This window comes from Mastigoproctus giganteus, chromosome 7, assembly GCF_048544385.1.
Source record: "Mastigoproctus giganteus isolate SK-2022 chromosome 7, ASM4854438v1, whole genome shotgun sequence".
NCBI classification, from domain to species: Eukaryota; Metazoa; Arthropoda; class Arachnida; order Uropygi; family Thelyphonidae; genus Mastigoproctus; species Mastigoproctus giganteus.
In genome coordinates this window covers 4,735,889-4,759,591 of record NC_143581.1, presented here as the reverse complement: position 1 = coordinate 4,759,591, position 23,703 = coordinate 4,735,889, and the positions used below count along the sequence as shown (strand labels likewise).

The following is a 23,703-nucleotide window of genomic DNA, read 5'->3' as shown; positions in this document are numbered from 1 at the left end:
TTTAATTTATTATAAATATTCAGAGAAAGTTCACTGGTACTGTTTCCTTACATTCAATACTGAGATACAAAAGGAAGCTTGATTTATTTACACTTATAATTATTTACTCATTTGTACTTACTAATTTGTAGTAAAACAATACAATGTGGTGTCATATCATAGCTGTATGAAGTCCAGAAGAAAGTAGCCATTTATGTAGAATTTTTGTTAATAAACTATAACAGATAGCATAACAGGTCAACATTAGCTAGTATAGTGTATAAATGATGTAATTCCTGATAAAAACAGATTTCAGTATAGAATCACCTTATGCTTAAATTTTATAACCTACTGTTTCTGAAAGGGTGCAAGCTAAAATTTTACATCTCTTCCCCTCATAGTTACTTCCTTGCCATCTAACTTTCATGATAGCATTTAAGTAGTGTGGTTCATTACCGGTATGCAAATGACTCTACTTACATGTCCCCAGCAAGCAGCTGCATGGATAGGCTGCCAATTATCATTGTCACTGGCATCTGTAGACACATGATGGTCCAGTAGGAACTCAACTACACTAAGATAGCCATTTGCTGCTCCTATGTGAAGCTGTAATAAAAGTATTAGTTAGGCTTAGAATATTTAAATTACAAAAGAAATATTAGTTCTTCAAATTGAATTGCTACATATTTAAGAGCTCCTGCCCAAAACTTATGAGAATATTTAAGAACAGAGAGCCTATAATTTTGCCAGTTTTTTTTTTTTGGTAGTTGTTGGCGCATCGGCTTCTGTGGCCATAATGCCAAGGTTTTTGCGGTACGTTTTTGCCAGTTAGAGGCATGTCTGAAATTTTCATAATCTATTGAAACTTACAATAGTTGCTTTCAGATTGGAAGAAATTTTTAGAAGTTCTATGCACGTACATCAAGGCTTCCTGAGAACCATCTTGTCCTGTGCATCTAGTGCTTTTTGAAGCATTTGCAAAATAAAATTTTATTTCAATTTCAGCAATCTGAAAAAGTACTGGTGGCAGAGGAGATAATATCATCTCAGCAAGCTTTGACATACTCGCCTAAGCATTTTTAAAAATAAATTTTTTAATTTCAATGCAATGTAATAAAAATTTGCAAATGATTTGTAATCCTGAATGCCTTTGAAGTAAATTTGATACTGCCAAGTATCAACTTCAAATTTTGTTCAATTTCCAAGACCTGATTATATCCCCTTTTTGAGCTTCAATTTCAAAAATCTGAAATTAGTTGCCCAGGGAGCAAAGTCTGGAGATTTGGCAGATTAGGGGCAGGTATTTTATTCCTTGACTGCATTCTTGAAAATCAGTCAAGAATTCTGACGTTTGTGCTTTTGAAAAAAACTGTCTTCTCCAAAAGCTTGTTCTTGCACCTTCAAAAGTTGTTTTATCAAGTTAAAAACAAAGTAATACAAACTCTTGGTTCTTTTGAATTACTCATTTCAAAAAATTAAAGAATCCATTATAAATATAATAGTGCATATGAGTAAATTACCATGGATATATACTCTATCAACACCAACTGAAAAAATTTGTACCATATTGGTAACATAGTTATGTGGCCATTCTCATAAATTTTGGGTACATCATATCTAAAAATTAAAAAAAAAGTAAATAGTTTTAGTATCTATAATCAGAGTATTAAAAAATTGCTTTTATTTGAGCTGTTTTATTTTCTGGATAAATCAGAATCATTCAAAGTCCTATCTGATTCTGTCAAATTAAAGTCTGTCTGCTGATTAAATTCCTATGTAATTATGCCATTATAAAAAAAAATAAATAAAAAAATAAAAATTGCTTCTGTAAATAAAATGATAATTTTATTTTTTTTTTATCAATTTACCATTTTTACCAAATCTGTTTTAAAAATTACCAATATGTTCATATTTCGCATGACAATCGTTTATTCAAACCCTTTCAGTAATTCTAAAAGAATTAAAAAAGAATCTTTTGATTAAAGGATCTTTTAATGAAAGGGTTTTTCCTGTTACAATAAAAGTATTACACGTAAGCAAAAATGATGAATATAGACTTACTAGTAAATCTATATTCATATACTTAGATAACTAATAAGTTACTTAATTATCCGTAATGAAAATGAAATTCTCTACTAAATTTATTTTGTTAATTACTAAAAGTTAAGTGAAACACAAATGTACAAAATGATAATCAATTAAACTGAGTAAGCAACTTAGTCACAGTGAATTTAATTTTTTCAAACTGAAACTGGCTACACTGACTTCTGCAAAACAGGAAAAAAAAAAAAAAAAAAAACTTACAGGCATAGCTCCTTGATGATCTCTGTAATCTAGATCCCCTCCATTTTCAGCAAGCCACTTCAGATCAGCCAACATCTGACGTTCAGAAGAAGCTCTTGTATAATCAATCATCTCTTGAGTAATTCCTGTAAGGATCATCAAAACAGTGTGAAAACATGAAATATATTATTATTCAAAATGAATAATATTAATTTCTTTATCAATAATGTATAGTCAGTTCTGCTATAATGTGCATTTTGGCAATGTGAATTTTCTCCAACGTGACTGATATATTAGGGAACAATGCGGGTATAATATGAATTTTGCATTGGTTTATGCGTGATTTCGTCTGTGAGTAACATCAGGTGAACACAACCCAGCACCAAGCTGAACATAGTGACCTGTGCAGCAATACATATAAGTTTGCGAAGCTTAAAAAATGTCAAATGTGTGAGAGCTATATTTGCCATTTACTGCAGTTGTATTGGTCAGATGCACTGTTGTCATTTGCTGTATTCACAGTATATTGTAGGCTGACTCGTGTTTTCAGGAGCTCGTTTTTCAGTTCAAACAAAAATTTCATGAGACATGAACAGAGGAATACATTTCTGAAGGTCACTACCATAAAACAACAAAAACAATTTGCAGTTCCCAGTTTACTGGGCTTTTCTGTTAGTGCAATCTAATTATAAACAGGTAGTAAACTTGATCTTATTGCAATAATACCGATAGCTGGAATTCTGTGGGTTTTTACGTTATTAGTGTTCCCCCTCCATGAAATCTTCAATCATATAAAAAAATTAATTAATTTTCAGAATCTTCTCTTCATTCCTATTTTTTTACGCTTCTTATTTTTAATGTGTGAAATTGTTACTGCATATCTCACTTGTGCAATTTGTGTGCACTGTGTTCTTCATTATTGATTGCTTATCTTTTTTACTGTTTTAAATTTTACAATAAAAAAAAAAAAAAAAAAATGTCAGTGAACAGAAATATTAATTACTATGTATATATTATAGTGCTATATTTACTTAATATTTATTTATTAGAAATTTAAGAGGTTTAAACCTGTGTTAGCAATTTTAATGGTTTAACTTTTTTTTTAGTGTTTTACTTACCGCACTGAACATGTTTTTTTTTTTTTTTTTTTTTTTTTTTTGAGTGCTCTGCCCCTATCTGTATTTTTCCCCTAAACCCTGTTGTTTTTAATGCACAAAATGCCATAATGTGGAGATTTTTAGGAACTCATGTACCGTGTTATAGCAGAACCAACTGTATTAGCTAAGGCAGTAATAAAAATTTTTATTTTGCATTAATATTAGTAAATTAATAAGAGGAGTTTACCTCAATATAGTACGTGGAACACTTCCGTATGATACCCTCCAGAAATTAAAACGGAAAAATCGACAACTTACCGGTACATTAAAGTAAAGTATAAATAATTAAAGTAAAATATAAATAATTAAATAATCAATTTAACAATTCAAAACAATTAAAATTCAAATTAACGCAATTAAAAGAATCTAACGAAAATATTCAAAACGATTTTGAATATTTTCGTTAGATTCTTTTAATTGCGTTAATTTGAATTTTAATTGTTTTGAATTGTGCTAAATTGATTATTTAATTATTTATATTTTACTTTAATTATTTATACTTTACTTTAATGTACCGGTAAGTTGTCGATTTTTTCATTTTTTCCGTTTTAATTTCTGGAGGGTATCATACGGAAGTGTTCCACGTACTATATTGAGGTAAACTCCTCTTATTAATTTACTAATATTATTATCAACGTAGAACATATTGAGTATTACAGCTCTGATTCATACTATCTAATTAATTTTGCATTAATATACAAAAATAATATAAAAAACTTTATTTTTATCTTTAAAAAAGGAAATTCAAAAATAAAGATGTGTAGTTAGTGTGACCTCTCAGTTTACTATTTGAACTGAGTAAATTCCTCTTAAGAGCCACAGAAGGTGGTCCTTTAAAATTAAGTACCAATAAGTAAAAAACAACAAACAAATGAGCATTATTAAATTACATTGTTGTTATAGTAGTTTCTGGCACAAGGGCTACTTAGGCCACTTGTGCCTACTAAAGTAATTCAGGCTACATGCGATTAAATTACTTCACTCTGAATATTATGCACGATATATATAACAGCAATAAGTAACTAACTACTACACAATTAAAAATTAAGTTTGACTGGTAAAACTATAATAGAAATGTTGCCAAGCTTCAAGAAACTGGCATTTTCCCTCTTTTCCCCCCCTTGCCTTTTTCCCATTATATATATATACTGTATATGAAGTCAGCGTTTTTTTACTGTTTTGGCATGAAATTTTTATGGCCGGATGCCCTTCCTGATGCCAACCCTCACCCTTTATCCGGGCTGGGGATATGCGGTGGTCATTCCCTGACCTACCGCATCGTCCGTATTTGGTGGTCACGGGCTTGAACCCCGGTCTAATCAAGAAGCGTGTGCTACGCACTGCTGCTCCAGCCAACCTGGCTACAGAGGTGCCTAAGGCATTTCCCCTCTCTGATATCTTTTTATAATCTTTTTCAATATGCTTTTCTTTGATACTGACAAAATCATATGGTGATGTGTGTATGTTGATATGCTCTTTGCACTATGGCTGAGTAAATCCTCGAGTTCCAACCTTTGCATGCTGTTAGCACAATGCAAGACAGTAACTCTAACATATCTAAACACTTAGGATTTAAAGCATTATACACTACATCCATTGAAGTTAAATATAAGGAAGGCACTTGGGGTGGATGGCATCTATCCAGTTATATTAGAGGAGGCAGCAAAGGAAGTAAGAATATCCTTAGCCATAATTATGACAGCTTCCTTAGACTCAGAGGAGGTCCCCATGAACTGGAAGTGTGCAAATGTAACCCCAATTCACAAAGGGGGTTCAAAAAAGTGACATAAGTAAGTATAGACGTATAAGTTTAACTTATGTTCTGGGGAAAATAATGGAGTCACTGGTTAAAGAACCATTGCAGGATGCATAACTTAACTAGTAGTTAAGACAGCATAGGTTTGTTAAGGGGGAGGTCTTGTCTGACCAATTTGATTGGATACTATGTGGTCACAAAGAAACTGGATGCAAAAAATAATTTTGATATCATGTACCTGAATTTCAGGAAAGCTTTGGATACTGTTGCACATGAAGACTGCTGTGCAAATTGGAGTGGGATAGTATTAAGGGCAAGTTGATACAATGGATAAAGGGATGGTGGGAGATGACATAGGGTGATAATCAATGGACAATGCTCTTTGTGGACTAATGTTATTAGTGGAGTCTTCCAGGGTTCGGCATTGGGCTCAGTGTTTTTTCTATATTTATCAATGATATTGATGGGGTTATATCAGGCTTAATGTCCAAGTTTGCAGATGATACAAAGGGTGCCAGGGTTGTTAATGACAGTATGCTACTGCAACTGGATCTACAGCGGTCTGAAACAGTATTTAAATTCTATACGGTGGGACCAACTGATGTTACCAACAGCAGATTCAAAGTGGGAGGCATTTAAAGAATTAATCTTGGAAGCTACTAGGCTTTACATACCAACTAAGAAATATTGTTCAAGGTTTATGCCTAAATGGATGTCAGATGAACTAATGAGACACGTGGCAGAGAAGAAAATGCATGGGATACATATAAATTAATGGGTGACATGGAAGCCTATGATAGACATAACCTGGTCTGTAATCAAGTCACACAGGAGGTTAGGTAGGCAAAGGCAGATTATGAGAAATCTTTGGCAAAGGATGCTGAAGTGGGATTTACTCAAAGAGGTAACTACCATCAAGGGTAAAGGGAAGGGTTTTTGCTTTCGTAAAGGTGACTACAATGGTTTGAGACAGTATTTAAATTCTATATGGTGGAACCAACTGATGTTACCAATAGCAAATTCAAAATGGGAAGCATTCAAAGAATTAATCTTGGAAGGCTTTTCATACCAACAGAGAAATATTATTCAAGATTTAGGCCTAAATGGATGTCAGATGCTAATGAGACATGTGGCAGAGAAGAAAAATGCATGGGATACATATAAATTAACAGGTGACACAGAGGCCTATGATAGATATAAGCTGGTCTGTAACCAAGTAACAAAGGAGGTTATGCAGGCGAAGGCAGATTACGAGAAATCTTTGGCAAAGGACGCAAAGAAAACCAGCAAAGAGTTCTTTACTTATGTAAACTCTAGAAGGAAAGGGATGAATCAGATTGGTCCACTTGATATCGATGATTCAACTGTTGATGATCCTGCTCGGATAGCTAACAAACTAAATGAATATTTTGCATCAATATTCACACATGAGGAGTTATTCAGGGAGGGGAATGCCAATAGGTGTATTCAACTCTGGCAGTAAGCTAGATAATCTTGTAATAACTGAGAGTAAAGTGGAGGAGAAATTGTTGGAGATAAACACAAGAAAGGCACATGGGGTGGATGGAATCTATCCAGTTATATTAAAGGAGGCAGCAAAGGAAGTAAGCAAACCCTTAGCCATAATTATAAGAGCTTCCCTGGACTCAGGGGAGGTACCATGGACTGGAGATGTGCAAATGTGACCCCAATCCACAAAGGAGGATCAAAGGGAGGCACAGGTAATTACAGACCTGTTAGTTTAACTTCTGTTCCAGGGAAATTAATGTTTACACTGGTTAAAGAAGCACTGCAGGATCATCTAGACAAGACTTCAGTTACAGCTCGGACACAGCATGGGTTTGTTAAGGGGAAGTCTTGTCTGACTAATTTGATTGGATACAATGATGTAGTTACAAAGGAACTGGTTGCAAAGAATAACTTTGATATCATATATTTGGATCTTAGAAAAGCCTTTGATACTGTTGCACATGTAAGACTGCTGCAAAATTGGAGCAGTGTAGCATTGGAGAGGCAAACTGCTGCTATTGATAAAGGGATGGTTGAGTGGGAGAAGACAGAGAGTGGTAATCAATGGACACTGCTCTTCATGGACTAATGTTATTAGTGGATTCCCCCAAGGTTCAGTGTTGTTTTCTATTAATGATGGTATATATCAGGCTTAATGTCCAAGTTTGCAGATGATACGAAGGTTGGCAGAGTTGTTAATGACACTAATGACAGTACACTGCTGCAACAGGATCTAGAAAAGTTGAGCAGATGGGCTGAGAGGTGGCAAATGAAGTTTAACATTGAGAAATGTAAAGTACTACATATGGGAAGCAGTAATCCCAGAGTAATGTATCAACTTGAGGAAAGACAGATGTAGGATAGACGTGAGGAAATTTGCCTTTAGCCAGCGGGTGGTTGGTTGCTGGAATAGACTTCCATCCCTTGTCGTGGAAGTTGAATAATTTTTGTTGATTAATTCCTTGTCGTGGAAGCCTAAATAAGTTTAAGGCTCAGCTGGACAGGTATTTCGAACAAACAGAGGGGTGAAGTGGAAGTGGTTATTTTTTTTATTTATTTTATTTTATTTTTTTTGGCTGATGCTGCATAAGCTTGCTTTCTTGCATCAAATGCCTCTACTAATGCTAACTCTGTGGTACCATACTGACAGTGATAGAGAATGAAAAGGACCTGGGGCTAATTGTGCAGGCAGATATTAAGTTTTCTGAGCAGTGCAGACGGTCTGCAAGAGTAGCTCATGGTGTCTTGTCAATGATATACAGAAATTTTTCTAGCAGGGATAAGGAGGTGATTATCCCCTTGTATAAGGCAATGGTCAGGCCACACCTTGAGTACTGTATACAGGTCTGGAGGCCTTATTTTAAGGAGGATGTAGAGCTGTTGGAATGAGTACAGAGAAGGGCAATAAGATTAGTGAATGGAACAAAGGGTTGCTCTTACGAAGAAAGGCTTAAGTTTTGCAAATTACGGTGTCTGATTGAGGTGTATAAAGCCTTGAATGGTTTGAGCAAGCTCAATGCGGATGGGATTCTTTCTCTTGCTCAGAATAATTGCCTGAGAAGGCATAAATTCAAATTGAGGAAAGATGGTTGTAGGATAGATGTGCATAAGTTTGCCTTTAGCCAGCAAGTGGTTGATTGGTGGAACAGACTTCCATGTTTTGTTGTGGAAGTTGAAAGCCTAAATAAATTTAAGGCTGAGCTGGAAAGATATTTGGAATGAATGGAGGGGTGAAATGGGAGCATTTTTTTTTTTTTTGGCTGATGCTGCATAAGCTTGCTTTCTTGCATCATATGCCTATGCTGAGCTAAAGTTGGGCAAATGAACTGAGAAGTGGCAACTGAAGTTTAACATTGACAAATGCAAAGTACTACATATGAGTAGCAGTAACCCAAAAGAAACGTACCAACTGTGTGGTACTACACTGAGGGAAGTGGAGAGTAAAAAAGACCTGGGGGTAATCATGCAGTCAAATATGAAGTTCACTGACAGTGCAGATGGGCTGCCAGAGCAGGTCATGGAGTCTTTGTCAATGATATATAGGAATTTTGCTAGCAGGGACAAGGCGGTGATTATCCCGTTGTAGAAGGGAATGGTCAGGCCACACCTTAAATACTATGTACAGGTCTGGAGGCCTAATTTTAGGAAGGATGTAGAGTTGCTAAAATGAGTACAAAGAAGGGCAACAAGATTGGTGAGTGGAACAAAGGGGTGCTCTTACCAAGATAGACTTTAGTTCTGCAAATTGCAGTGCTGGAGACTAGGCACATGCGAGATAATCTGATTGAGATGTTTAAGGCCTAGAACGGGTTGAGCAAACTCAATGCTGATGGGATTCTTCCCCTTGCTCAGTTTAAGAACCTGAGGGGACATTGATTCAAACTGAAGAAAGACAGTTGTAGAATAGAAATTTGCCTTTGGCCAGTGGGTAGTTGATTGCTAGAACAGTGAGCTTAAATAAAGGCTGAGCTGGACAAGTATTTGGATTGAGTAGATGAGTAAATTTGAGGGGTTTTTTGGCTGATGCTGTGCAAGCTTGCTTTCTTGCATCATGCCTCTGGTAATGCTAATCTCTAAAACAAAGTTTCTAACCATTTCCTTTACTGGTATATGTACATTAATATCTACCCTCACCCTCCCATAGAATTAGTATTAGTAGTGGCATATGATACAAGAAAGCATCAAAAAAAAAAAGCTTCCCACAGCAACTGTCCATCCCCTCCAATAGTTTGACTAGTCCTTCCTTGAATTTATTCAAACTACCCACTTCCACACAACAACTGATGGAAGTTTTTTTTCCAACAACCAACTACCCAGACACTGAAGGTAAACCTTCCCACATCTATCCTGCAACCATCCTTCAACTTGAATTTATATTCCCTCATGTGTGTCGTCTAAGCAAGAGGAAGAATGCCATAAAAATTGAGATTTCTCAATCCATTCAAGCTTTAAACACCTCAATAGATCAACTTGCAGGTGCCTATCTCCAGAGACTGCAATTTACAGAACTGAAGCCTTTCTTTGGGTGAAGGAAGCTGGTGAGATTGGTGAAGGAAATGAAACACTGGTAAGACCACCATTTCATTTCCTTCACCAATCTCACTACCCTTCTCTGCATCCAATTTCAGCAGATGTACATCTTACCTAAAATGAGGCCCTCAGAGCTGTATGTTAGTACTCAAGAAGCAGCTGTTTTATTTGTTTGTTATTTGGTTTTTAGGAGCATTAGCAACTAAGGCCATATTGCTCCGGGGATATGCAGTGGTCATTCCCTGACCTTTCCACATCCTCCGTATTTGGTGGTCACGGGCTTGAATCCCAGTCTAATCAAGAAGTGTGTGCTAAGCACTGCTGCTTCTGCCCACCTGGCTACAGAGGTGCCTTCAAGAAGCAGCCTAACCATGGCCTTGTACAAAGGGATAATCACCTTCTTATCCCTACTAGAAAATTCCTGTATATCGCTGACAAAACACCATGAGCTGTCCTGGCAGCCTGTCTGCATTGCTTATAGAACTTCATATCTGACCGCACAATTAAAATTACCCCTACGTTTTTTTTCATTTTTCATTATTCTCAGTGTAGTACCACATAGTTGGTATCTTAATCTGGGATTACTGTTACCCATATGCACTACCTTGCATTTGTCAATGTTAAACTTCAACTGCCACACAATTACGTATCTGATCGCACAATGCTATGAAATGTAAGTATTAATCATTGAAGTGCCGACAAAACACTTCAGCCAAGTGAAAAGGGGTTTTCACTAAACAATTTCTCAGAGATCTTAATGCATGCTTGCATTAAATCCTAAACTAATCACACATTTTATTTTATTTTAGTAAAACCAATATACTTTCAACATCTATTTCATAATATACGCAGTACGTTAAGTCATTCTGCTTTTTTCATTCAAATGATCAAAGTTGTGCCAAATAACCGTTGGAAGAAACTGATTTTAATGGAATCGGGAATAACTTGTACAATAAAATATCTATACTTTTACAGATATATGAAACTTTGCATGCATTCAGAAATGCTTTGATAGAATCACATTTTGCTAAAACAGCAAAATAAAACTTGGTCGCTAGTAGTCTTAGCAGTTTCATCTGAAATCAGCAATTCTTAACCACGAGAACTGAATCCTTCCACAAAATTTGGAAATATCTAATTAGAACAATGATAATTACTCTTCAGAGGTACTATAAATACAGGAGCATTGAGTCAACAGCCTCACCTGGCTCATCTTTCCTTTCCTATTCTAATAACTTATGGTGATGGTCTGGGCACCCTGCACAATATTTGGAGGTGCAGACAGTTACTTACCTGCCAATGCCCCTTCACGAATACAGAAATTAACTCCAAGGTTCCTCACAAAATGATATAATTTCAAGAACCACATATGTGTTACTTATGTATTTATCACTGTTTGTATTTCATTTAAATATTTCCATGCCATTTAAATGACTTTCAAGCACTTAAGTGCATAAAATCATTAAAACATTTCAGAAAGATTAAAATTTCACAAGAAACATAATGCCCACTTTTGCTGCTACTTGTAATATCACTTACCAAGTGCATCATATTTTTGTGACTGTGGAACATTACAATCAAGGCACTTTAAATTCTCAAAAAGAAGAGTAAAAATGGTTTAAAAAAGAAAAAAAAAAAGTTTTAATATCTGTGCATTATAAACACAATTCTTTTAAAATATTTTACCTCGTTTAGCCATTTCTGATTCAATGTAATCCAGAGTAGATTCATCTTCACAAATATCATATGGCATATTTCCATCTGCATTCACTGATAACACATCAGCACCTCTATAATACAGTAAGAAAGTCATTAACCAATTAGTTTCATCCAATTAAAAATTGTCAATGGCAATGAAATAAATGCCTAAAATGTCAGTTACAGTGCTGTTTACTAATTATAATAAAATTAGGAAAACATGTTTCAATCTTTTGGTAAATTTCCAATGTTATCATAAGCTTAACTGCCTGCTTTAGCAACACCAACTATTTTTAAAATAAGAATCAAAACTGAATGAAAAGTCTTATTGCTTAAGGAATTCCATTTCAAGCCACAGAAAATATATAGAGCTTAGTGATCTAATGCACAAGTCGAGAACTGGGTGGGTTGGTCGGTTGTTTGGATTTTTTGCCATAAAAGCAACTTTGGCCATATTGTGCCTAACTATTGGTATTAATCATGATTTATGTGGCTGAAAGTTCCTATTAGTTTTAAAAAGTAAATACATTGACAATGTTAGAATTATCGCCTATGATTTGCAATAAAATTAGGGAGTCCTGCATACTTACACGAAGATGCAAGGCCATTTGTGACACCATATGGTATGGTGGACATTCTATAAGTGAATTGACAACAAAAGAAAATCCTCCAGGATTTTCTTTTGTGACTAAGTACAAGTGTGTGAGATGTCCAATATGCAATCTTGTTAGAATGAGTTCTTCATGCCGATTCATACAGAAACTTGACTTCCATCAGAAAGAGCTCTACATATTTACAGGGAGACGGAAGGCTGTTTGCTGCAGCCTTCCACTCAGGTGGTCTCAATGTAATCCAGAGCACAATTCAGTGATCACTGAATTGTGCCCACCCAATCTGCAATGGACTTGCTGCATGATTTGCAGCATAGTACAACTAGGATCCCTGGTATGTCCAGACCAACTCTCAACCTCAATCAGGTCACAAAGTGACTTGACTGAGGTTGAGTTGTTGACTGCCAGAACAAGTTGCCCTCATAGGTAGTTGAGGCTGACAGTTTGAATAAATTCAAAGATCTACCGGATAGTTACCTGTGTGAGGAGGGAAGATTTTTTTTTTTTTTTTTTTTGGCAGGGCAACAAAAGCCTATGGCTTTCTTGCACCGTATGGCAAATACTATAATACTAATTCCTCTCCACAGTTTCACCATACCTTCCTAAATGGTATAGCAGGAAACTGATTTATTAGGAAAGAATTTTTTTTCCCAGTCGCAAATGATGCCATTCAGATGCATACTTCTGGAGTTGTGCATGGGTATATCTTGACCAAGCACCTACTCCAGAAGCCTATACAAAGTTTGGTTCATTGGATAGTGGGAACACCATTGGTTATCCCCTGGATAAAGTCCACGGTCATTTGTTCCACTATATCCTGTCTGTTGGCTCTCACAAGGCAGGACAACCTACATTCACCACAACTATCAATGAGGTGAGATGTGGGTGCCTGTCATTGGCCCAGCAACTGCTGCTCTGTCCCTTATCCATACACTCTTGGAATTCTTCACAGCACTCCGTGAACAATCATCCCCTTTTGATCAGATCCATTGTTCTCATCAATCTTGTATGGACTGCATGCCAAGAACCTGCAGTATCACATTTACAGGTTCTCACTGCAATGTGCATCACCATGTGGGAAGGAATGGCCAATTGCTAAAAATGGGGGTAGTCATAATATTTTTACTGGACAGTTTATATACATAAACTATTTTCATTTATATATTCTTTTCACAAGAATTCTTTAAATAAGAAAAGATGATTACTAAATTTTTTATTAGGAATATTACACCTGAAACACATAGTTAACATAAATGGTTAACAGAGATATATGAAATCACAAGACTGTCATTTTGAAATGTCAGTGTTTCAACACCACTAGCATTTCAAATCTATCAGCTTTGTGATCTGTGTTGGAAGTTCAAACTAATAAATATTATTTTCTTAAACACAGCTTACTTGCTGATGAGGTATTTCACAAGGTGCAAGTGTCCACATGTTGCTGCAGCATGGAGAGGGGTCCACTGTTCACTGTCTTTGGCATTTACGTTGGCACCGAATTCTATAAGAAGCCTCATCATTTCTTCACTATCATCTATACAACACTGAAGGAAGAAAAAAAAAAGAAAAAGAAAAGGCAAGAATGAGAACATCTTGTATATATTCGGACTAGGATAAGAAAGCCTCCTACAATATTTAAATGAAAGTGCAACTGTCCAAGGATTCCACTAGTAATTGCAAATGATGATAAAATATTTTCTGGTATATGGATCTATATCTTAGCAATTACTCATTGTAGAAGCTTAAAATTTATATGGATTTTCTGAGGTCAATTTTTAGAAGGATTTGAGGCTGGCTAACAACGAGGAGGAAACACTAATCCTGCATCTTCTCATTGTGTAGCCTGCTAATAGGGCGCTAGCAAAACAGTGACTGAAAAAAACAAGACTGGCATTTCAGTATGGGACTAAAAAAACCACGCTGGATAAATTATAGGCTATAACCTTATCGTGGTAGAATGAAACAATCAAAACTTCTATTGGCTGGGCAGCCCAGGTCAACAAACTCGCCACTGTGCTTGTCACACTTATGTTACTGAAATGGCCATTAGAATAAATACCATCAACATCAGAAGCTTAAACAGCAAAGAAGTGGAATTAGAAGGAGAAGTCAATATGATATCAGAATAGTGGGTACAGAAACCACATCTTGAATACAGAAGAGCTGTAGCTAAACATTAATCAAAGTAATTATTCTGGAAGTTAAATACAGTGAAAGAAATGTGTGGCAATAGTTTTTTTTTTTTTTTTTTTCTTTTTTTTCAGAACTAGTTTGGAAGAAAGTTTAACTGGCACTAGAGATTATTGAGTAGAGTTATGTGGGCAAAATTTAAATTGGAAAACTAGGTGATGAGATTTGTCTACTTTGGTGCATGTGGACCAGTCGATGCCACAAAAAAAGATTAAATAGAGTTAAGCATCCTACAAAGTAGTAGAAACTGATAACAATGAAAGATTAATACTGGTTGGAGATTTAAACAGCGGGGTAAAAAATGATAAGTACTGTATATCTACAGAGGTATTTAAAGAAAATCTTAAGGGGGAGGGAAGGTAATCCTAATAATAATGATAAAAAAAATATATAGTTTATGCAAAAAATTGTAGAATTTCGCAAAAACCATGTAATCTGAATTGCGAATACTGTATTTCAGTATAAAGACAGCTGCAATTTCACATAAAAGAAGTATAACAGACTTAAATGAAGGACAGAAAAAAAAAAAAAAAAAAAAAAAAACTTTGGTGTTAGCCATAAAAATATGTGAAGATGCCTATAAAGATAAGAAACTGAGAATGTCATGACAGATCCAAGAAGTTAGAAGGGTAAACCGAGAAAAAAAAAAAAAAAAAAAAAGTAAGAAATTTAGTTAGAGAAAACTGACGAATCCTTGCTAGAATATAAATAAAAGCAGATTTTATAAAATCTATTTTTGCAAAGGAGCCATTGGAAAAATATTGGCAAGGTTTTGAGAAAGATATGGAAATGCATATCAGAAAGGTTGAAAAATGTTTCAGAATTTTATATAAAAATCTCAGAAGTTAAAAAACAGTAACTATGGTAACCAAAAATAAGGGTGGGATTTAACACCCTTTTAATTTATTGGAATATACTGCATAATCCAAGGTCAAGTTCCAGACAAGCAAAGTAAGGAACAGTTCCAGTAAGCAGACTATTGAGGAGGAAAATAAAGGAAAAAAATGGAAGTAGCAATTATAAAGCATTTTTACTCCTCAGAGTACCAGATAAAATTTATGCAAGTAATTTAGAGAAGTATTGATGAATATTATCAAAACAGAATCAAATATTTGTATCAAGACATTACAGAAAATGCCATAAAATATAACAAGAACTCATATTTAGAATCTAATCATTAAAAGCATGTCAAAAAGAATGTATAAATATTCTCTTTTAGTTTTTAAAAATGCATCAAAGACTTTTAAAAAGGCATAAAAAATTTATAAAAAAAAGTTTATAAAAGAAGTACACGATAATAGTTTGGAATGAAGTAGGGTTGCACTGTATTTCCATTAGAATGAAGTAGGGTTGCACTGCTTTTCCATTTTTTATAATTTTCAAAGAATTTTTAATAAAAGAATTTAAGTTATGAAATTTAGTGTGAGAGATGAAAAACACTGGACTACTTTTGATACTACTGATGATACTGTGCTATTAAACAATGACTTTCAGGATCTTCAAGCATTCTTGAATAAAATAGATAAAGGTTTCTGAGAATTCGGCATCAAAATTATTACATAAAAGTTAAGAAAGTGAATAAGATGGGAAAAATTTAGATGCAGACAAAAACAGTAAAAAACTTGAACTGTCAGTAATTTTAAGTATCTAGGAACAGGTTAAGCATGTGAATAAACCTCAGAATATGTGAAGGAGGAAGCTAATTAAATTCATTTAACCAGATTAAAACACCTTACTTTAATCCTAGTTTAAACATATACAGTTGAGAGCTGTGTAAGAAATAAAAGAATTGATCAATATAAAAATCTGCAGAATTAAGAGAGGGAGAACAAATATACGGTTGGTTGATATGTTATTTAATGGCACAAGTGCTACTAAGGCCATATTGTGCCTAGAACAAATAAAATGAGACCATAAAACAATTGAGGAAATAACAAAAAATATTTATAATAAAAAAAACCAAACTTAAGATGCTTTAGGCATGTAAAAGGAGAAAGAAAATGGGAGATCAGATATAAATAAATAATTGATTATTTATTTTACTTTGAAGTAAAAAAAATTTGCAAAAGCAAAACAATTATGGATAACAATGGAAACTTATCTTCTGCCATCAGGTGCAAACTGCAATTGTAGAATACTGAAATTTATAAATCCATTACAGCATGAGATTTGAAAAGGCATATATCAATATCATTCATGAAACACCATATGCAGCTGACTACACTAACAGAACCTGCCAACATCTACACACCGAATAAGTCAACAAATATCAAGCCCAAAAAAAATGAGTCTGCTTATAAGAGAGCAGTAAGAAATTACTTTATCTGAGAAGTGGTTCTGAAGGGTCATTTTCAAATAATACTAACTGATATGTACTGAGTGATGCTCCATATACTTCTGCTGTAATTATGCATATTAACAGCCAACAGATGTATCCTTAAAACCCATTAACTGTCTAAATTTCCAAATGATTAGCCTGATCAACAGTTTTGATTGTAAAGTCAGATTTAGATGAGGCAAATTGTGGTTTATGCCTAATTTAGCTCACTACCATGTAAACATGCAATTCAAATTGTGGTTATGAACATTACTAATTTTGGTATCAAACCACGTTTAAATATTTTGTCTTGAAGCATCTTGCCAGGAGGATACTTCGATTGCAGTGAATACCCATTAACAAAAAAAAAGTCTTAATTTGATTTTTTTTTTTTTTTTTTATGTGAACCCCAAACACGAGAGGTATTAAAACCTATAGTACTTAGTACTGTGCTTGGGTTGGAGGTTGAGAAGACAAAAGAAGATTTGTTGACATTGGACTTGAACTTCTGTAAATTGTAATTTTCAGGAAATACGTATGAAGGAAGGTTGTTCCAGAAAACGGCAGTTGAATGAATAAATGAGGAAGATGAAAAGTTGGTTCTGTGGGTTTGAAGTTGGAAAGAAAACGGATGTTGGCTGGTGGTGGCACGTATTCTGACTGTTTTGAAAGAGAGAGCGGGAATTATAGAAGCCAATTCAGAAGAACAGTGCCCATGGAAGTATCTGTAGAAGAGGCATGCAGCAGAAACAGTACGTCTATGAGACAGCGAGTGGAGAGACTCTGTTAGAGATGAATCATTAATTAACCTAACTGCCCTCTTCTGAATGGAATCAAGAAGCCGGAGAGAGGTTTTGGGGGCACCACCCCAGATGTGGGAATAATATTCCATGGTAGGGCGGATTTGTACAGAGTGAGCAGCTGTTTGGAAGAAAAGTAACGCCGAGAGCGAAAGAGAAAACCAAGTTTTTTAGATGCAGAGGAAGCAATATTTGTAATGTGCTTGTGCCAAGAGAGATTAGAAGTCAGGGTAATCCCCAAAAGAGATATCATTTTGCCTAGAAATCAGAGTGTCACTAAAGATAAGCATAGCAGCAGAAGAATCCTTTTTGCGAGATATAAGACAAGACTGAGTTTTAGAAGGGTTGAAATCAACTAAGTTGACTTTGCCCCACTGGAGAATTACCTGACGATCGGCATTTAAGGAATTGGTAGCAGATTTTCGAGAAGTTGGAGCTGATTGAGCAGGACAAGGTTTCTCAAAATGGAAAGTGGAATGCAATGTGTTATCATCGGCAAAACTATGGATAGGATTTCCAGTCAATGGAAGAAGGTCATTAATATACAAGAGGAAAAGAGTGGGGGAAAGAACTGAACCTTGGGGGACACCGGCATTTAGTGGAGAAGTTAGAAGTCAGAGAGCCATCTACCATCACCCTCAGTGAGCGATCAGAGAGAGAGAGAGTATACTGGATAAACAATTACAAAAAAACAGTTGGCAAACCATGAGATGGAAGCTTGTTTAGAAGACCTTTATGCCAAACACGATCAAAAGCCTTTGAGATGTCAAGAGCAACTACTTGTGTTTCACCGAACCTTTCCATTGAATTAGTCCATAAATGGATAACATAAGCCAGAATATCACCAGTGGATCGACACTGACGGAATCCATACTGGCGATCGTTGATCAGATGGAAGGTTTAAGAGTTGGTAGTTTAAGAGTTGGCGGTTAATTTATTTCTCCATTAGTTTAGAAAGAGTAGATGTAATTGCAATGGGACGATAACTGGATGGAAGGGATTTGTCACCCTTTTTAGGAACTGGTAATGAACTGATAATGAAAGAGAATGAGAAACTTCAGTTTTTACATCGCAAAGTGTATGAGATGTGAAATTCTGTGGAAAAACAGCATGAAAAATACAGAAATCAGGATGTATACAAAGAAGCTGAACACAATTTCAACACATTAAATATTGAACACTTGGAAGAGAATAGGTTATAATAAAATTTAAAAATTTAAGAAGTTCATGCCACCAGGAAATGAATAAAATTCAAGCTGATAAGAAATTGAAAGCTTCCACTGAAGACAAATAAGAATGAAATTGTTATGTTGATTTTAAAACCAGGATTTTTAGTTTTAGATCTTGACAGTGTTGAGTCCTCTCTGTGACCAATTCTAGCTCACTGTTGTTGCCTTCTCCTTTCTTTCAATTTTAATGCCCCTTTCTATTTCTTCACACATAAGAACACATCCTTCCATTAATGATTCCACTGAATTAGACTTATGTAAATAAGTCTAGTTCAGTACATGTATATCCATATGTAAATATTTTCATGATTCATCCCCAACAAACTATTTCAGGGATTTATGTACAGCACAAATTCATTGTTGCAGGGTTTAAGGCACATTCAGAAACTTAGGCTATATTGAACTGTACAAAATTTGTCTGTAAATTGTGTTTTCTGTGGTCAATTTTCTGTTTGCTAGATGAAAAATGAGTTTCTGGGAGAAAACACCATGCCACCTTTGCCTGACTAACTCAACCACATTGTGAAAAAGACCCCAAAAATTCCTGGCATTATTGACAAGATTCACACTCAGGTCTTTTCCACCCAATGTGGGGAGGATGGTGATTATACCAACTATGCTACCCACGAGAACCACAAATTTGCAAACAATGATAACCATTTGCATCATATGCCTCTAATAATGTTAATGCTAAGAAGCCTGTGATAGATATAAGCTGGTCTGTAACCAAGTCACAGAGGAGGTTAGGCAGGCAAAGGCAGATTACAGGAAATCTTTGGCAAAGGATGCAAAGAAAAACAACAAAGAGTTCTTTACTTATGTAAACTCTAGAAGGAAGGGGATGAATCAGATTTATCCACTTGATATCAATGGTTCAACGGTGATGATTCTGCTCAGGTAGCTAAAAAACTGAGTATTTTGCATCTACATTCACACATGGAGTTATTCAGGAAGGGGAATGCCAGAGGTGAATTAAACTCTGGCAGTCAGCTAGATGATTTTGTAATAACTCAGAGCAAAGTGAAGTAGAAATTGTTTAAGATAAACATAGAAAGGCACCTGGGGTGGATGGGATCTATCCAGTTATATTAAAGGATGTGGCAAAGGCAGTAAGCAAACCCTTAGCTATAATTATGAGTTTCCTTGGACTCAGGGGAGGTACCCATGGACTGGAGATGTGCAAATGTGACCCCAATTCACAAAGGAGGATCAAAGGGTGACACAAGTAATTACAGACCTGTTAGTTTAACTTCTGTTCCAGGGAAATTAAGGGATGCCTGGTTAAAGAAGCACTGCAGGATCATCTAGACAAGAGTTCCGTTATAGCTCGAATACAGCATGGGTTTGTTAACGGGAAGTTGTCTGACCAATTTGATTGGATACTATGATGTGGTCACAAAGGAACTGGATGCAAAGAATAATTTAGATATCATATATTTGCAACTTAGAAAGGCTTTTGATACTACTGCACATGGAAGACTGCTGCACAAATTGGAGCAGTGTGGCATTGGATGCAAATTGCTGCTATGGATAAAGGGTTGGTTGAGTGGGAGAAGACAGAGTGGTAATCAATGGACACTGCTCTTCATGGACTAATGTTATTAGTGGATTCCCTCAGGGTTCAGTGTTGGGTCCATTGTTGTTTTCTATTAATGATATTGATGATGGTATATCATGCTTAATGTCTAAGTTTACAGACAATAGGTAGGTCAGCAGGGTTGTTACTGGTACTAATGATAGTGTGCCACTGCAACATAATCTAGAAAAGTTGAGCAGATGGGCTGAGAGGTGGCAAATGAAGTTTAACATTGACAAATGTAAAGTACCGCACATGGGAAGCAGTAACTCTAGAGTAACGTATCAACTGTGTGGTAATACACTGACAGTGGTAGAGAATAAAAAGCGCCTGGGGGTTATTGTGCAGTCAAATATGAAGTTTTCTGAGCAGTGCAGATGGTCTGTAAGAGCAGCTCATGGTGTCTTTGTCAATGATATACAGGAATTTTTCTAGCAGGTATAAAGAGGTGATTATCCTCTTGTATAAGGCAATGGTTGGGCCACACCTTAACTACTGTATACAGGTCTGGAGGCATTTTAAGAAGGATGTAGAGCTGCTGGAATGAGTAGAGAGAAGGGCAGGCAACAAGATTAGTGAATGGAACAAAGGATTGCTCTTACAAAGAAAGGCTTAAGTTTTGCAAATTACAGTATCTGGAGACTAGACACCTGCGCGAGGTGATCTGATTGAGGTGTACAAGGCCTTGAATGGTTTGAGCATGCTCAATGCTGATGGGATTCTTCCTTTTGCTCAGAATAATCACCTGAGAGGGCATAAATTCAAATTGAGGAAAGACAGTTATAGGATAGACGTGCGGACGTTTGCTTTTAGCCAGCAGGTGGTTGATTGCTGGAACAAACTTCCATCTGGCATTGTAGAAGTTGATAGCTTAAATAGATAGGCAGAACTAGAAAAGCATTTGAAGTGAGTGGATGGATGAAATGAGAAGGGTTTTTTCTTTTTTTTGGCTGATGCTGTATAAGCTTGCTTTCTTGCATCATATGCCTTACTAATGCTAACGTTCATGCCCTATGTAAACCTAGCAAAACGAACTTCTTACAATCCCTTAACTTCCATATAAGCACGTCCAGGTTGATTATAAGGGATGCATTAAAAGCGATATTGATATAAAATCTAAAATGTTTTTAATCATCAATTGTGACATGCATACTTGGATTTAAGAGATTAAGGGAGTCTTCTACTGATGACTGATATTTTGTTCCTGGACTACTGTAAAATACCCATATTTCATCAATAGTTTCATAGAAAAGACCATCTACTCTTGAACTTCATTTAAAAGAGCAAATTTAATTCTTAATTTTTGTTATTAACTCAAAATTCATGGAAACATCTTAGCAGAACTGTTATTCACATTTAAATGTTCCATTAAAGTAATGTTGACTATTTCTTTAGCCAATTTAGCCTTTCGTCAATTATGTATAAAGTTAGTCATCTATTTCAGTGGACCAAATCTGATCAGTCTTTTGCTGATATTATGAGTAACATATTTCTTGCCTTTTAGATGTAAATTCGTGTTCAATGAAAGAGGATATTAGAACAGAAATTTTTATGCTTGATCAAAGTCTGTCAGTGATACAAAGGTTGGATGAATGATAGCAGTAATAACCAAGGTATGCTGCTTCAATAAGACCCAGCTGAATCATTCAACTGGTATGAAAAATAGCAGTTAAAGTACAATATTTGGGAATGCACGATTCTACAATCTTGAAATAATCCCAGATCAACTTATTACTTGAAAAAAATCAACCTAAAGAATCAACCTTAAAGCAATGAACAACAAGAAAGACTTGGGAGTAATAATGCAACCTGATATGAAGTTCAATCCAAAGTAACAGAACACCACTTCTACCAGAACAGCGCACTACACTCTACATATGATGAAGGAATTAAGCTAGTAGGAATGAAAAGATAATTATTTTATTGTATAGAGCCTTGGTTAGGCTACATCAATCCAAACCTATATTGTATACAGTTTAGATTCCTATTTCAGGAAGGATGCAGCTCCACTTTAAAAGGTGCAATGGAAAGCAACAAGGTTATTGATATAGAGAAATATTCTATTTATTGAAATTTAATATTGTGGGTTGCAAAGTCTTAAAAGGAAATGTCTTTGGGAGCCTCTAGTAAATTTAAATAAATGGGATTCCCCCCAGTAGCAGAAACTGAAAAATATACACTTAAATTAAAGAACAGTACAGACTTGATATAAGAAAATTCTCTTTTACCAAAAAGGTTACGATTGAAATAATGTCAACCATGAGTTTTGTTTAACATTTGTTGAATTCACAGATCAATTTCTTGCAAAATTATGTTAATTTTGCATTTATATTCATGAGTGATTATTTTCATGCCCATTTCCACTCCAATAAGCAATAAACTAATTCAAGAATTATTTTCAAGCTGTACTTGGAAAAAAAAAAAAATAATAATATATTTTTTATTTCTTTTATTTTCTTTGATTGTTTCTTGTTATTTTTTTAACATCTACTAATTAATATTAATTTATATATAGAAACTAACAAGAAAGAAATGTGTTCTGCATTCAATCTCAAATATACTTTTCATTCAAAACATTTTTTCTGCCTTGCATTCATCCAATGAGACAGAAATTGCCAACACTTGTATTTTTCCTAAATATAACTAAGAAAGAGGAAGTTTGGTGGTAATTATAAAAAATTATGAAATCTTTCTTTCCCAAATCACATTATAACAAAAAAAAAAAAAAGGAAAAATGCAACAAATTATAAACAATATAAAATGATAAATAAAAATAATTTTATATTTTGTCAGTTTTTTTTTTTTTTTTTTTTACATTTTATTTCAAAATAATTTTCTTGAAACAAATTAAATGTATTATGTCACCCTTAAAGACATAAGTAATACTGTAGGATTACATAACTGTTCCTGTCACAATATAACTAAAAGTGGTTCTAATTTCCTTATAGCTGCTCTAGTACAAAGGTGTTTAAATATAAATTAGACCAACTTTTCATTCAAAAGTCAAGTGTCTTTTCAATACTTAAAAAGGGTCTGACTAGGCTTTAACAGTCTGGAATTTCAATGAGTTAAGATTAACAATAAAAAAAATAAATACATGAATAAATATGAGGGTTTATGTATACTGACAATGATGGATGACTTAACAATTACAATGGCACTGCATGATTGATAAATTGTCCAGAGAATGTGACAAGGTATTCATTAGTGCTTAACACTTGAAAAACACATTCTCTGCAGTTTATATACTAGCCAAAAATGCTACATCATACAAAGAAACAAATAATTTGTTTCTATATATATCTCAAGAAGTGATGAAAGCATAATCAAATAATATAAATATATACAGTATAACTTTCCACTTATGTGCAATAATATAATCCTAAATATAGTAATAATCTTTTTATTTTTTAAATATATATATATAATCTTAGTAATAGTCTTATATATAGTAATTGATATTACTTTACTTCTATTTTGCCAGAAAGTGCCATCTATGTGCATTTTTTTGGAAAATGCACATAGATGGCACAGTAAAATAATATCAATTACTATATGCACTGGCTAA

The 23,703-nt window shown here is 34.7% G+C and overlaps 1 protein-coding gene across 3 annotated transcripts in view; it reads right to left on the bottom strand.

The window, feature by feature from the left end:
- Positions 1 to 23,703, bottom strand: part of MYPT-75D (Myosin phosphatase targeting subunit 75D) — a 264,758-nt gene that overhangs the window by 15,733 nt on the left and 225,322 nt on the right. For all 3 annotated transcript variants that reach the window (XM_090378617.1, XM_090378616.1, XM_090378618.1), the window contains 4 exons: positions 13,422 to 13,567; positions 11,401 to 11,504; positions 2,284 to 2,408; positions 460 to 585 (listed from right to left, as the gene is read on the bottom strand). In XM_090378617.1, the coding sequence (XP_090234743.1) occupies positions 460 to 585; positions 2,284 to 2,408; positions 11,401 to 11,504; positions 13,422 to 13,567 (501 nt within the window). The remainder of the gene's footprint in view (positions 1 to 459; positions 586 to 2,283; positions 2,409 to 11,400; positions 11,505 to 13,421; positions 13,568 to 23,703) is intronic.